The sequence below is a fragment of the Lampetra planeri genome, chromosome 42, assembly GCF_965212315.1.
Source record: "Lampetra planeri chromosome 42, kcLamPlan1.2.h2, whole genome shotgun sequence".
In the NCBI taxonomy this organism is placed as follows: domain Eukaryota; kingdom Metazoa; phylum Chordata; class Hyperoartia; order Petromyzontiformes; family Petromyzontidae; genus Lampetra; species Lampetra planeri.
The window spans coordinates 3353444-3369864 of NC_136148.1; the positions used below are offsets into that span (position 1 = coordinate 3353444).

The 16421-nt window shown below is 52.5% G+C and overlaps 1 protein-coding gene across 1 annotated transcript in view; it reads right to left on the reverse strand.

The window, feature by feature from the left end:
- Window positions 1-6585, reverse strand: part of LOC144732312 (RNA-binding Raly-like protein) — a 97111-nt gene extending 90526 nt beyond the window's left edge. Inside the window, exons 1-2 of the mRNA XM_078613782.1 lie at window positions 6133-6585; window positions 3151-3313 (exon numbers count right to left, since the gene is read on the reverse strand). Coding sequence (XP_078469908.1) covers window positions 3151-3313; window positions 6133-6237 — 268 coding nt within the window. The 5' untranslated portion in view covers window positions 6238-6585. The remainder of the gene's footprint in view (window positions 1-3150; window positions 3314-6132) is intronic.
- Between the last annotated feature and the right edge of the window lie 9836 nt (window positions 6586-16421).

The following is a 16421-nucleotide window of genomic DNA, read 5'->3' on the forward strand; positions in this document are numbered from 1 at the left end:
AAGCAGGGGGTTGAGTCTGGATAGTGCTTTGGTTGGGCGACCAGCATTCACGGCGACATAAGCAGGCTGACGACAGTGCACACAGAACCCGACTACTGCCACACTTCCCGCAGCGTCTACTCCAGACGAGCAACAACACTGCTGGGCCGGTTTAGACACTCGGTTTAGACACTCGGTTTAGACACTCGGTTTAGACACTCGGTTTAGACACTCGGTTTAGACACTCGGTTTAGACACTCGGTTCAGACACTCGGTTCAGACACTCGGTTCAGACACTCGGTTTAGACACTCGGTTTAGACACTCGGTTTAGACACTCGGTTTAGACACTCGGTTTAGACACTCGGTTTAGACACTCGGTTTAGACACTCGGTTCAGACACTCGGTTCAGACACTCGGTTCAGACACTCGGTTTAGACACTCGGTTTAGACACTCGGTTCAGACACTCGGTTTAGACACTCGGTTTAGACACTCGGTTTAGACACTCGGTTCAGACACTCGGTTTAGACACTCGGTTTAGACACTCGGTTTAGACACTCGGTTTAGACACTCGGTTTAGACACTCGGTTTAGACACTCGGTTTAGACACTCGGTTCAGACACTCGGTTTAGACACTCGGTTTAGACACTCGGTTTAGACACTCGGTTCAGACACTCGGTTCAGACACTCGGTTCAGACACTCGGTTTAGACACTCGGTTTAGACACTCGGTTTAGACACTCGGTTTAGACACTCGGTTTAGACACTCGGTTTAGACACTCGGTTTAGACACTCAGTTCAGACACTCGGTTTAGACACTCGGTTTAGACACTCAGTTCAGACACTCGGTGTAGACACTCGGTTTAGACACTCGGTTTAGACACTCGGTTTAGACACTCGGTTTAGACACTCGGTTTAGACACTCGGTTTAGACACTCGGTTTAGACACTCGGTTCAGACACTCGGTTCAGACACTCGGTTTAGACACTCGGTTTAGACACTCGGTTTAGACACTCGGTTTAGACACTCGGTTTAGACACTCGGTTTAGACACTCGGTTCAGACACTCGGTTTAGACACTCGGTTTAGACACTCGGTTTAGACACTCGGTTTAGACACTCGGTTTAGACACTCGGTTTAGACACTCGGTTTAGACACTCGGTTTAGACACTCAGTTCAGACACTCGGTGTAGACACTCGGTTTAGACACTCGGTTTAGACACTCGGTTTAGACACTCGGTTTAGACACTCGGTTTAGACACTCGGTTTAGACACTCGGTTTAGACACTCGGTTCAGACACTCGGTTTAGACACTCGGTTTAGACACTCGGTTTAGACACTCGGTTTAGACACTCGGTTCAGACACTCGGTTTAGACACTCGGTTTAGACACTCGGTTTAGACACTCGGTTTAGACACTCGGTTTAGACACTCGGTTTAGACACTCGGTTTAGACACTCGGTTTAGACACTCGGTTTAGACACTCGGTTTAGACACTCGGTTCAGACACTCGGTTTAGACACTCGGTTTAGACACTCGGTTTAGACACTCGGTTTAGACACTCGGTTCAGACACTCGGTTTAGACACTCGGTTTAGACACTCGGTTTAGACACTCGGTTTAGACACTCGGTTTAGACACTCGGTTTAGACACTCGGTTCAGACACTCGGTTTAGACACTCGGTTTAGACACTCGGTTTAGACACTCGGTTTAGACACTCGGTTTAGACACTCGGTTCAGACACTCGGTTTAGACACTCGGTTTAGACACTCGGTTTAGACACTCGGCCCTCTCATCAGCAGGCACACGTTGGCTGCGCGGCGGCTACGTTGTGGATTTCAGGTAAAGGTCCCCCGTGCAGCCCGAAGTGGACTTGGGGCAAGTGCCTGTGAGCGAGCGGCGTCTATGAAGGCCGGCATCAGACGGCGGTGCCGCGACATGAAATGCATTGCTATACTATGCTACCCAGCAGTGGATAGATCGTGACCGACGGGCCAGTACATATTACAGTTCGCGCAAAATGATTTTTTATTTGAGAAAAAAAAAATACGCAACAACTCGCGGGACAGGCAGCCTCGCGATTTGCATAATGAGCGCGGGCGATCATTAATTACCGAGTCTGTCCACACCCCCAAGCGCTTCCTGCCCCCCCCCACCCCCTCCAGCCCTCCAGCTCCCCCCCCCAGCCCCCCACTGCTCCTCCACTCCCCCCAGCCCCCCCTGCTCCCCCAATCCCCCCCAGCCCCCCCTCTGCTCCCCCACTCCCCCACTGCTCCCCCACCCCCCACTGCTCCCCCACCCCCCCACTGCTCCCCCACTCCCCCAGCCCCCCCCCTGCTCCCCCAATCCCCCACTGCTCCCCCACCCCCCACTGCTCCCCCACCCCCCACTGCTCCCCCACTCCCCCCCAGCCACCCCCTCTGCTCCCCCACTCCCCCAGCCCCCCCCCCCCCGCTCCACCATCCCCGCCGCCCCCCAGGGCCACGCAGCTGTTGTGCCGAGGAGGCTGCGAGTCGTGCGGTGGTGGTGGTGGTGAGTGCAGGGAGCCTTGGTGGTGGTGGCGATGGTAGGGACGAGTTTAGGAGGAGGAGGAGGTGACGACGACGGAGGTGGGACGAGGTGGGGTGAGATAGAGGGGCAGTAGGTGGCGTGAGGAGGTCACGAGGGGAGGAGGAGAGACGTGTGAGCCCATGAGCACGAAGAGGTGAGGGGTGTGAGGAGGGGGGGGTGTGAGGAGGGGGTGCTGCGCGTGAGGAGGGGGGGTGCGGGGGATGGGTGGGGCGAGGAGGGAGGGGGGACGAGGAGGGTGACGGGGGGACGAGAAGGGGGGGGGGGGCAAGTAGGGATGGTGGGTGGAGAGGAGCGTGGGTGCGAGGGGGGTGCGAGGGGGGGGCGAGGAGGGGGGGCGTGAGGAGGGGGGGGGGCGTGAGGGGGGGGGGGCGTGAGGAGGGGGGGGCAAGGAGGGGGGGGCAAGGAGAGGGGGGGGGGCGAGGAGGGAGGAGGGGTGAGGAGGAAGGGGGGGTGCGAGGAGAATGGAGGGGGGGGGGGGGCGAGGAGGGAGGGTGGGGGGGGGGCGAGGAGGGTGAGGGGGGAGGGGCGAGTAGGGAGGGTGGAGGGGGCGAGGAGGGAGGGAGGGAGGGATGGTGGGTGGGGTGGGGCTGTGTGCGAGTCGTACCCAGGGTCTGCCCGGCGAGAACGCGGCCGTTGACGGCGGAGACGGCGAGCCGCGCGCTGCGCGCGTCCCCGTACTGCACGAAGGCGTAGCCTCGGTGCAGCGACACCCCCAGCACGGGCCCGTACTCGGCGAACAGCACCTCCACCTCCGAGCGCGACACCTGCTGCCGACGAACCGCCGGTGAACGTTGGATAAGCGACGTTCGGGACCGGACGTTAGACTCCATCATCATCACGCGTTGTTTTGCGGTCCGTTGCCGCGGGGGGTCAGTGCTTTGGCCGCAGAGTTAGCCGCGGGTTTGATTTGGGGTTACGCCGCTGTGAGTTTGTTATTTGACGTTGCGGGGATTTGTGGTTTTGTGGCTAAAAAGTTTCGATTGGTCACGTGGCCGCGCTTGCGTCTGTGACGCTTTGTGTTTGCCGCGTTCACGGTGGTGCTTTATTGTTTGGGTTTAGATTTTTTGTAATGTTGGTGACACATGGTATCTTAAGTTATATTCTTAGGTTTTTTCGGTAAAGTCACGTAGGTAAAAATTTAAAATTAATAAAAGTAGAATTAAAATAAAATAAAAATCACGACGTTTCGGAGGCAACACAAGCCTCCGTCTTCAGGTGGAACCGTCACAGCACGATTACTGTATCACCAAGTGAACTAAAAATAAAGTTATTCTTGAAAATAAAGCAGCGTGTTTATTAGTCATCACGACTAAACCTACACTTTTGTCACGGTATTTTTTCCCCCTAGAAATTGTTGTTACATTTTAAAATAAATTAAGTGTATCGTATCTGCAAGTGTGTGTGTGTGGCCTCAAGGTGCACCTAGCCTGGCACAAACGCCGTGGTGACGTCACCTCCACTCCGTGACGAATGGCGGATGTTATCATTGTTGTTGCTGTGTGGCGTCGTGTGTGTGGTTCCATGTCTGGAGAGTCCGACTTGTATAAAATAAATATTCCATGTAAAGTATTGTCTCTGCTTAATATCAATATAATCATAATAATATTCAGGGTCTTAAGGGGCGGGTGGTTCCCACAAAGACACCCGCCCACACCAAACCCAAATTGGATCTGGCACTGTATGCAAACTGAGCTGGTTTATTTATCGTTTTTATTATTTTGTTGTTGTTGCCATCGACATCATCACCGTAATCACAACAACCATTATCATAACCACCATCATCACCACCACCATCATCATCACCACCACCACCATCATAACCACCACCATTTTCATCATCATCATCGCCACCGTCAACATCATCATTTTCATCACCATAACCAACACCGCCGTCATCATAGACTCCATCATCATCACCATCTCTCCTGTGCATCCAAACGTGTCCGAGGACAGTAACCGTATCATTTTTCCTGCTGATGGAAGATTGTGCCTCGCGTAAGTTGAAAACCGTGCGCGTCGTGGCAACATCCTTCAAACTATTACTGGAATTCCCAAGGGACTTCCACCTCGTGCAGCGATCGTCACCAGAGGTCGCAACCGGGTACCCGATACCCGTACCCTACCCGATACCCGGCTACCCGTACCCGGCCGGGTACGGATACGGGTAGCCGTTTGCGACCCTGGTGCGGCCGGGTACTGGTAGCCGGGTAGACCGTGAGTCACTGGTGAGTAACCGTTTGTCACTCATTTCCCAACGTCTTGTCTCTTCTCACAATTCAAGTTCCTAGAATCAACCCACCCGCACCTGCAACATGGCTTCATCCCAGAGGTCGCAATCGGGTGCCTGTACCCGTACCCTACCCGATACCCGGCCGGGTACGGGTAGCCGGGTATCGGGTAGGGTACGGGTACCCGTTTGCGACCCTGGTGCGGCCGGGTACGGGTACGGGTAAGGAATCAAAACCCGTTTGCGACCTCTGATCGTCACCAGACGTCCGCTGCACGAGTCCATGCCTCTTTACAAAGAGGAAGTCAGCGCACGCGTTACGTGTCGCTTATTTAAATGTTGCTCCGAATGTACCCCAACAATTGTGCTATCGGCATCATCTCAGAATCTTCATTCATACCGGGGGAATCCGATAAGTCGTAAAGCTCTTTTTTTTTAACGTACGTCTTGCAGAGCAGTGCAGAGCAGTGCAGTGCCCTTATTATTCACGCTGGAGAATTGCCCCACGCGGAATCGGGAGTCAAAATTCTGGGGTCCGTTCGTCAAGAGGCTTCCAGGCCATCAAGAATAAAAGTGGCAGCACTTCCCCTTCTACTCCCCCCCCCCCATCTGCTCTGCATATGGGAATAAGTGTCATTACATGACAGTCGAAAACTAAAACATGTTTAAATTGTCGGAGCTGGAAATTAGCCAAATTAAGTTTGAAAGTGTAGAGAGTTTATGTTGGCCCAGCCAGCAATGTCTGGACAAAAACACTGTCTATGAATACAATAGAAATAAATAAATTGTGTTATATACATTTTTATGAAGACACTTTTTTCCATGGCTTTTTTGGTAAGGGGGGATGGGCCTACTCGCAACATTTTCGAACTAAATTTGGCTCAATTCCAGCAGCTCCGAAAATTAAAATACAAAAACCCATCACGGTTTGGAAGCTGATCTCAGCCGTACCGGCTCGGCTGTCTGACCTCCGAGCCCCCGGGGTCACCAAACCGACCCCGCGTGGACAAAGCAGCAGCACCACCACCACGGCGTTTCTGTGGCCGTCTGGAACGCTCTTCCTTCTGATATTAGGAAGCTACTGGAAGCAATGCACTTTTAAATCTAGATTTTAAAACTCGCTTCAGAACCGATTTTCGTGTTCACCTTGTTGGCCTTCCCCCGCACCTCCGATCAGCACGGCTGGCTACGTACGGTGCGAAAGAAGTCCAACACACCACGCGACATCACTCAAGCGGAGGAGTTGTCGCTGCGGCTCCGCGTCCCCTGGATTCCAAACCCGGGCGTCAGCGCCTCGGCGGTCCCGGCCCCCTACCCTGCCCTACCCTGCCCGTCGCCTCGTCGCCGCGGGATCCGCACCTCGGCCGTGTTGAGGTTCCCGATGAAGACGCGGGAGTTGACAGAGCGCGGGTCGCTGCGGTTTGTCACGCTGCCCGCGTGAGCCTTGCTGGCGGCCGTCGCCATCGCTGCCCTCCCACCCGGTAGAACTGACGCCAGGCTCGCTCGCCCACCAGGGTGCTGCCCTCCCGCCTGTCCGACGAGGCCTCCCCTCGCCCTCTCCGCGCCGTGCTCTCTCTTCCCCCCCCCCCACCACGTGGTGGGGGTGAACTCCGTCAGCAGCTACCCCACTGCTGGGGGATCACCAGAGGGGTGTGATGGAGAGATGTGACAGTGGGGATGTGATGATGGTGGGAGTGTGATGGAGAGATGTGGTTAGAGGGATGTGATGGTGGGAGTGTGATGGAGAGATGTGACAGTGGGGATGTGATGGTGGTGGGAGTGTGATGGAGAGATGTGGTTAGAGGGATGTGATGGTGGTGGGAGTGTGATGGAGAGATGTGACAGTGAGGATGTGATGGTTGCAGTGTGATGGAGAGATGTGGTTAGAGGGATGTGATGGTGGTGGGAGTGTGATGGAGAGATGTGGTTAGAGGGATGTGATGGTGGGAGTGTGATGGAGAGATGTCGCTAGAGGGATGTGATGGTGGGAGTGTGATGGAGGGAGATAGGGAAGGCAGAGTGGAGGGGAGACAATGGGGGGAGCGAGGATATGAGAGAGGAGTGGTTGAGTGGAGGGGAGACAGACAAGAACGAAACTCAGTCACAAAAACATCAGCGAAACACAATCAGCCAACGGAGAATATCCACAGTCAAGTTAAACAATTACATTCTTTGCAAATGACCAATATTTGTTGGAATTACTTGGCCAACAACTCGTTTTTTTTACGAAAAAACTCAGCACATGCAACAGTATTAAGTTTATTCCATGTTGTTACACGGATGGTGATGATGATGATGGTGGTCTCGTTGAGCCGGTTACCCGGCTATCTTACACGGGAGATCCGTGGCCTCGCTGCATCAGCACAGCAACAACAAAGACAAACACGTCGGCCGGAAAAAGTAAACAAATATATAGCAGACAACGTTTCGGGCTCTGGCCATTACTTCGCAGCAGAGAGAGAGACGAGCGTTCGTGATAGAATCCGAATAATTTTTTGTTAACAATCCGATTCGCTACTTTTTCGTATTTTGCCAGGTTAGGCCCACCGAGCTGCGTAGATCTCTTTTTCACAAAGCGACCTGGCCACGATTGAGCGTCCAACGAAGTGGCTTATCGCGTGGACATGTATTGTAGCCAAACACTCTAGACGCGTGGTGATGTCGCCTCTAGATGTGGAGGGGGCAACCGGAGGACCCGGAGAATAATCCACGCGACCACGGGGAGAGAGAGACACGCAAACTACAAATATACAGCAGCAGGCGTCAGTGGTCGGGATCGAACTGACGACCTCCTGTATACCAGGCGAGGGAGTTAACATCTCATAGCCACTGCGATGATGATGAGAGAGAGAAAGAGAGAGAGACACCGAACACTACAAATATACAGCAGCAGGCGTCAAGGTCGGGACCGAACCCACGACCTCCTGTGTACCAGGCGAGGGAGTTAATATCTCATAGCCACTGCGATGGTGATGATGAGAGAGAGAGACACACACAAACTCAAAGTATACAGCAGGCGTCAGTGTCGGGACCGAACTCACGACCTCCTGCATCCCGTGCGAGGGAGTTCACATGAACGTGACTAAATATGACGAAACGACACTCCGTAATATTTTTCATTATTCGTGCTTTGAGTCAAAATAATTTCTGACAGTATATGTTCAAAAGCTAACACTACCCCCACCCCGCTGCCCTGCCCCCCACCGCATAACCATATCTCACGCTGTCCTTAAAATAACCTCCCGGTGTCATTCTTCCAGCGCGCCGACCAACGCCTGCTCAACGATGTTAGGTCCCTTTAAAGATTTCGTGACTGCAGGGATTCATCTTCTTGGTTCTTTCGGTAAAGTCACGTAGAAGGGAAGTAATAAAATAATAAAAATAAAACATTTCTTCACCTGAGGACGGCTGCTTGCGTTGTGGCCGAAACGTCGTGAGAATTATGTTATTATGTTTTATTTTTATAATTTTATTACTTCCCTTCTACGTGACTTTACCGAAAGAACCAAGAAGATGTTAGGTCCATCACGCACCTCCTCCTACACCACCACCACCGCCGCCAAAGACAAAGACTCCCCATATATCCTTTAACAGACTGTTAGGGCAAGTGCTGTTATGTGAGCACCTATGCAGGTACTTGGGGGCCGTCCATAAATGACGTCACGCGATTTTGGACGATTTTTTACCCCCCCCCCCCTTCGTCACACGACGTCATAAAAAGTCAGACCCCCCCTCAAATATGACGTCACAAAGCTCTGCCCCCCCCCCACAAAAAATAAAACATGCTTCAAATGGTTTTAAACTATTGTCATTGTAGTGCGTATTTAATGTGCCGCTGCACTCTGATGTTGTAGGAGAAAACATTACAAAGTCTATTTAATTAAGTAGAACGTGTTGTCTATATGTATTTAAAGTAGCGCATTTTGATGTGACGTCACATTTCTCAACCCCCCCCCCCCCTCGTCACACATCGTCACAAATGTCTGACCCCCCCACTAGGTGTGTGACGTCATTTATGGACGGCCCCTTGGCTCAAACGTCTATTAAGGATATGCGGAGGATCTTTGTCTTGTGTGTGTTGGCACCGCGGGCGTGGTGCTGTTGACCACCCATCCGCTCGTTTGCCGTGCCGGCCTTGATGGGTTCTACTCGCTAACAGCACGTGTCCCAAAAAGTATGTTAAAGCTGTACGGGGGACTTTCTGGGGGCAAGTGCAGTGAGCGAGTACTACATATGAAGGCCGCCACGGCACACGAGGGGGAGGGCTGTCAACATCACGCTCGGCCGTCTTTGTCTTCCAAGTGGCGATGTTTACACTCCACACTGGGGACTCATTTGAGGCTGAGTCGACCGATGGGAGGCCCAGGAACGGTTCAAATAATCGTCCCCGGTATTGTTGGGCGTGATCGGGAGTCGAACTTGGGTGGCCGGGTTCTTAGCACTGCGCGATAATTAAAACTACGAACTAAACTATTTTTATTTTATTTTACCAGGTAAGGCCCACTGACCTATATATATATCTTTTTATTAAATGCGATATGGCCACAAATGATAGCTGAACGAAGTGGCTTACCACGTGGAAATGCATAGCAACCAAATACTCTAAACGCACGTTGATTCTAAATGTGGAGAGAAAAGTCGGAGGACCCGGAGAAAAATCGCAAACTCCAAATAAACAGGCGTCAGGGGTCGGGCTCGAACCGACAACCTCTTGCGTACCAGGCGAGGTAGTAAACATCTCGTCACCGTGGCGGCCAACACCCCCCCACCACCCCCACCACCCCTACCACCCCCACTGCCACCACTACCCCCACCACCCCCACAACCCCCACCCCCACCACCCCCACAACCCCCACCCCTACCACCTCCACAACCCCCACCCCCACCACCCCTACAACCCCCACCCCTACCACCCCCACTGCCACCATCACCATCACTCCCACAACCCCCACCCCCCCCCACCCCTACCACCCCCACTGCCACCATCACCATCACCCCCACAACCCCCACAACCCCCACCACCCCCACAACCCCCACCCCTACCACCCCCACTGCCACCATCACCCCCACAACCCCCACCCCCACCACCCCCACAACCCCCACAACCCCCACCCCTACCACCCCCACTGCCAACCATCACCCCCACCACCCCCACAACCCCCACCCCTACCACCTCCACAACCCCCACCCCCACCACCCCCACAACCCCCACCCCCACCACCCCCACAACCCCCACCCCCACCACCCCCACAACCCCCACCCCTACCACCCCTACCACCCCAACTGCCACCATCACCATCACGCGCCAGCGCCGGGCCGAGGGCGCCACTTAGCATGGGACAGCGCGGAGCGAGATAAAAGCGCGCATGGTGGCGCGTGACGAGGATCGCGGCATCGAAGCGCCTCGCGCTCGCGGCCAACGGAGTGTGGAGGGGGGCGGGGCGGTGGCGAGCGAGGGGGGGGGTGCGTTTTGGGGAGCGGTGGCGCAGCGGTTAGCGCGCTGCGCTACGAAACGAGACGAGCAGATTCTTAGGTTAATTTCGGTAAAGTCACGTAGGTAAAAAAATAAAATTAATAAAAGTAAAATAAAAAATCACGACGTTTCGGAGGCAACACAAGCTTCCGTCTTCAGGTGGAACAGTCACATCACGATAGCTGTATCAAGTGAGGGAGACGAGCAGAGTTCGAGATTTCCTGCTCACGGCAAAAAAACAAAAAACATCAACATCGTTGACGATTATCTGAACCGGTGAGTGGCCGACAGCGGTAGGATCCTGGCAGTGAGGCAAAGGGCCCGATCGTTGATAACGAGACCCCCCCACACACTCTCCCATTGTCTGCACATCGCGCTACGCGTAATCAGGGCCGGATTGAAAGTTGTTGTAGTCCGCGAGGCACTTCTGTTTGACAGGCCTTTGAGTGGTAACTTCATTGATGACGCTTGTCTCGCCGTGCACCACGCTCGATTGAGAATGAGATTGTGAGAGGGATCAAAAACACCACTTGGAAATGCTGGTGATCATTTTTGCAACGAACAAAAATCTCTCAAAGTTTCATCTCCCGTGTTAATTTCTCTCACCTTATGAAACAAAACAAAAAACTATTGACATGACTCTGCCTCTTTGTATATACACTGTGTCTACCATTGCTATATAAATATATTTATTAGAGAAGATATCTTGGTAAAAAAAATTGTAGCATGCAAACAAAAACAAAAAAACACGGTCAAAGTTTGTGTTTTCGTAGGGCCCTTTTAGTTTTCGTAGGTCCCAGCCACGGTGCCAACTGCATGAAAGCACGGAGAGATGCCGTGCGTGGAATTACACCGAGACAATGACATCGAGACACATACACACAACGACAAAATACAACTTGAATTCATACTAATAATACACTAGGAACTTAAAACTGTACGTTTTCATTTTGAAATAAACGCTTACTGTTGCGGATGATTTGACGGCATGGCGATTAAATGACGTAATAATTCTCGTAATTGTTACGCTATTAAAGAAAAATCTACTTCGCTATAACTGGCAGCATTCAGGGTAGAAGCGTTATGGGTTGTAAAAGTTACAACGATTCGAAGTGTTGAAGCAGGCTTACGCTGAGCTCTTCAGAGGAGAACGCTAAGGTGACATTTACCCACTGCACTGGAATCGCACTTGGGCACAAATCAATGCCATGTATAGTTTAAAAAATACACGAACAAAAATTATTATCGAGTTATGGGAAAGCCATATTGCGATAATCGTCTCATCGCGATATATCGTGACCTTGTTGGCCAGCGCTCCTGACTCGATCGCCTTTGGGTTTGTTGACTGGACATGTGTGAAAAAGAGCTTTATTGCTCATCGGATTCCTGCAGTACGAGTAATGATTCTCATTGTTGTGTCCCTCTCGTGGAGCTGTGCTCGGGGTGGTGGGGGTGGGGGCTCGGGAGAGGTTTCTCGCTCGCTGGGGGCAGCCACGCACGCTGAGCAACTCTCTGTCGTGGTCACGCCGCCTCCACTCGTTCAGTTGGCACGCGGCCACCGTCACCATCGACAACACCGCCAAGCACTTCCCACAACCATCACCACCAATACCCCCAACAACCGCCACAACCATCACCACCAACACCCCAACAACCGCCACAACCATCAGCACCAACATCCCAACCACCTCCACAAACATCGCCACCAACTTCACCAACCACCCCCACAACCATCACCACCAATACCCCAACCACCGTCACAACCATCAGCACCAACATCCCAACCACCTCCACAAACATTGCCACCAACATCACCAATCACCGCCACAACCATCACCACCAATACCCCCAACCACCGCCACAACCATCACCACCAACATCACCAACCACCGCCACAACCATCACCACCAAAACCCCAACCACCGCCACAACCATCACCACCAATACCCCCAACCACCCCCACAACCATCACCACCAACACCCCAACCACCGCCACAACCATCACCACCAACATCACCAACCACCGCCACAACCATCACCACCAACATCACCAACCACCATCACAACCATCACCACCAACACCCCAACCACCGCCACAACCATCACCACCAACACCCCAACCACTGCCACAACCATCAGCACCAACATCACCAACCACCGCCACAACCATCAGCACCAACATCACCAACCACCGCTACAACCATCACCACCAATACCCCAACCACCACCACAACCATCACCACCAACATCACCAACCACCACCACAACCATCACCACCAACACCCCAACCACCGCCACAACCATCACCACCAACACCCCAACCACCGCCACAACCATCACCATCAATACCCCAACCACCGCCACAACCATCACCACCAACATCACCAACCACCTCCACAACCATCACCACCAACATCACCAACCACCGCCACAACCATCACCACCAATACCCAACCACCGCCACAACCATCACCACCAATACCCCAACCACCACCACAACCATCACCACCAACATCACCAACCACCACCACAACCATCACCACCAACACCCCAACCACCGCCACAACCATCACCACCAACACCCCAACCACCGCCACAACCATCACCACCAATACCCCAACCACCGCCACAACGATCACCACCAACATCACCAACCACCGCCACAACCATCACCACCAACATCACCATCCACCGCCACAACCATCACCACCAATACCCCAACCACCGCCACAACCATCACCACCAACATCACCAACCACCGCCACAACCATCACCACCAACATCACCAACCACCGCCACAACCATCACCACCAATACCCCCAACCACCCCCACAACCATCACCACCAACACCCCAACCACCGCCACAACCATCACCACCAACATCACCAACCACCGCCACAACCATCACCACCAACATCACCAACCACCATCACAACCATCACCACCAACACCCCAACCACCGCCACAACCATCACCACCAACACCCCAACCACTGCCACAACCATCAGCACCAACATCACCAACCACCGCCACAACCATCAGCACCAACATCACCAACCACCGCTACAACCATCACCACCAATACCCCAACCACCACCACAACCATCACCACCAACATCACCAACCACCACCACAACCATCACCACGAACACCCCAACCACCGCCACAACCATCACCACTAACACCCCAACCACCGCCACAACCATCACCACCAATACCCCAACCACCGCCACAACCATCACCACCAACATCACCAACCACCTCCACAACCATCACCACCAACATCACCAACCACCGCCACAACCATCACCACCAATACCCCAACCACCGCCACAACCATCACCACCAACATCACCAACCACCGCCACAACCATCACCACTAACACCCCAACCACCACCACGAACTACCGCCACCACCACCCCAACCACCGCCACAACCACCCCAACCACCACCCCACCGGGGGGGGGGGGGTGCACAAACACCGCGGAGCTACGGGCGCATAAATCACGAGCGCTCTCCCCCATAAAATATTCCAGAAATCGCCGTCGCTCGCCTCGCACCTCCGGCCTCCCCCCTCCACCCCCAATCCTCTCTCCGAGTGGCAAGCGGCACAGCGGGAGCGAGAGTGGGAACGCGAGTGAGAGTGGAGGGGGAGAGAGTGCACAAATGTAGTTTAACGGCACGAGGGTGGATTTATGCGGGGACCTTTCTGCATTTCGCCGTAAATCAGCAGTCCCCCCTCTCGCGCCGATGACCGTTTGCGATTAAATATTCTGCCCCCCCCCATCCTCCCCCAGCTCACAGGTCAAGAGCCATTAGATGTCCCTTTCGCTCTGCTCTCTCGCTCTCTCTCCACTCCCTCGGGGCTTCGAGCCTCACCGCCCTTTATACCCCCCCCCCTTCACTTCTTCCCCACCCCCACATCTTCCCTTGCGTGCAAAGAAGTCTTCGTCGGCGACTTGTGAAGTGGAGGCAAAATCGACGTTTTGTGTCATCCTATTAGGGTGATCGGACATAAGCATGCGCCGTGGGTTGACTGATTAAGATGCGGCGCCATGGTGGCTAGGAGATGTTAACTGTCTCGCCGGGTATACAGAAGGTAGTTGGTTCGATCCCGATTCTATATTTGGAGTTTGCATGTTCTCTCTGTGGCTGCGTGGATTTTTCTCTGGGTCCTCCAGCATTTCCCTCCACATTTAGAATCAATATGCGTTTAGAGAGTATTTGGCTGCAATACATTTCCACATGATAAGCCACTTATTTGAGCTATCATTTGTGGCCAGGTTGCTTCTGAAAAAGCTATACAGCTCAGTAGGCCCTGCCGTCCATAAATGACGTCACGCGAATTTGTATGATTTTTGACCCCCCCCCCTCGTCACACGGCGTCACAAAAAGTCAGACCCCCCCTCAAATATGACGTCACAAAGCTCTGCCCCCCCCCCGCCCCAAAACCATATTTCCATTTTGAAAATAAAACATGCTTCAAATCGCTTTAAACTATTGTCATTGTAGTGCGTATTTAATGTGGCACTGCACTCTGATGTAGGAGTGTTGTTAAAACAATTAGTGTTGTTATAACAATTCTATATTTATTTAAGTTGCGCATTTTTATGTAACGTCACATTTCTCAAAATCCCCCCCCCCCTCGTCACACATCATCACAAATGTCTGACCCCCCCCCGTCTAGGTGCGTGACGTCATTTATGGACGGCCCCTAGCCTGGCACTGCCTCGTAGCATGCTTCAATAAACCTTTCCCACAGAGGCCCATCTTGATGCCGCTGGTGCCAATATTCGGCAAGTCTAATCAGCTCTACATCCTTGTGTACAACATCATCCCATCTCCTCTGCAGCTGGTGCCGTGCCAAACAGAGCCGCATGGGCATGCGGGCTACATGACACGGCCAATCCAACCTTGCCTGCCAGTGGAGCTCACTGGTGGGACTGTTTCCAAATAAGCCCGCCAGCTCTTCACACAATCTTGTCTGGTTAAACCCAGGATGGATCGTAGGCAGGCCAGCCTGAGTGTTTCAAGCTGGGCAGATGTTAATTTAAAGGGCTCCACGTTTTGCAAGCGCTATACGCACACACAAACACATAAACACTCATACCACGCACGCAACACGTTCCCACATATTGCATTCATACACACTTATCATGTCCACAAATATAAAAAAAATCTTACTCGGGTGGCCGGTATCGTAGCGCAGCGAGCTTACGGCCACACGCACGCACCCAAATATTCGCAACCTAAACCCCACACACCATGTGGACAACCCATTCGCATGCTCGCACATACCTACACGCAGCACGCTCGCAATCTGAAACGTATCACCCGCGTGGCTTTCATCTCAAGAAGACGAGAGAAAAAAGTTCTAAAAAAAACCAACACTCGCTGAGCATAACTCAACACCGGCTTGAAAAGCACCGAGGCATTCGAAAAACGTTAAACGGACACCTTCCCGGCCACGGCTCCCTGGGTTCGTGCCACAGTGCGAAAAGGCAACGCATCCCCACGCCTGTACACACAAAGACACTCCACTCGATACCAACACCATACTACACCGGTGGTTCTTGTTAACCTGGGAGTGCACGCTGCACCTACTGGGGTTGCGAGATGCCCTTTCTGGGGGTGCGAGACACAGACAGATTTTGTTTAGGAGGTAAATCACCGACACACAAATGAAGCAAGGGTACTTAACAACTTACTTTGTTTCATACTCTTAGGTTTTTTCGGTAAAGTCACGTAGGTAAAAATATATAATAAAAATAAAAAATAATAGAAATAATAATAGAAATAAAATAATATAAATCACGACGTTTCGGAGGCAACACAAGTCTCCGTCATCAGGTGGGACCGTCACAGCTGAATTTACTGTATTGATACATTAATACTGTGATTTCTTATTTTATTTATATTATAATTTAAGTAAATACTAATTAAATATTATTATTCTTTTTTGCCTACGTGGTTTTACTGTCGTGATTTATAATTGAAGTTATTTTATTATTTTAATTATTTATTATTTATTTTACCTACGTGACTTTACCAAAAAAACATTTTTTTTAAGGGGTCCAAGGCTGCAGCGAAGGTTAAGAGCCACCTTCCCCGACACCACGTGGCCCACTCCACTCGCAGGCTCGCACGCAGTGTAACCCACACGACACGCAGCA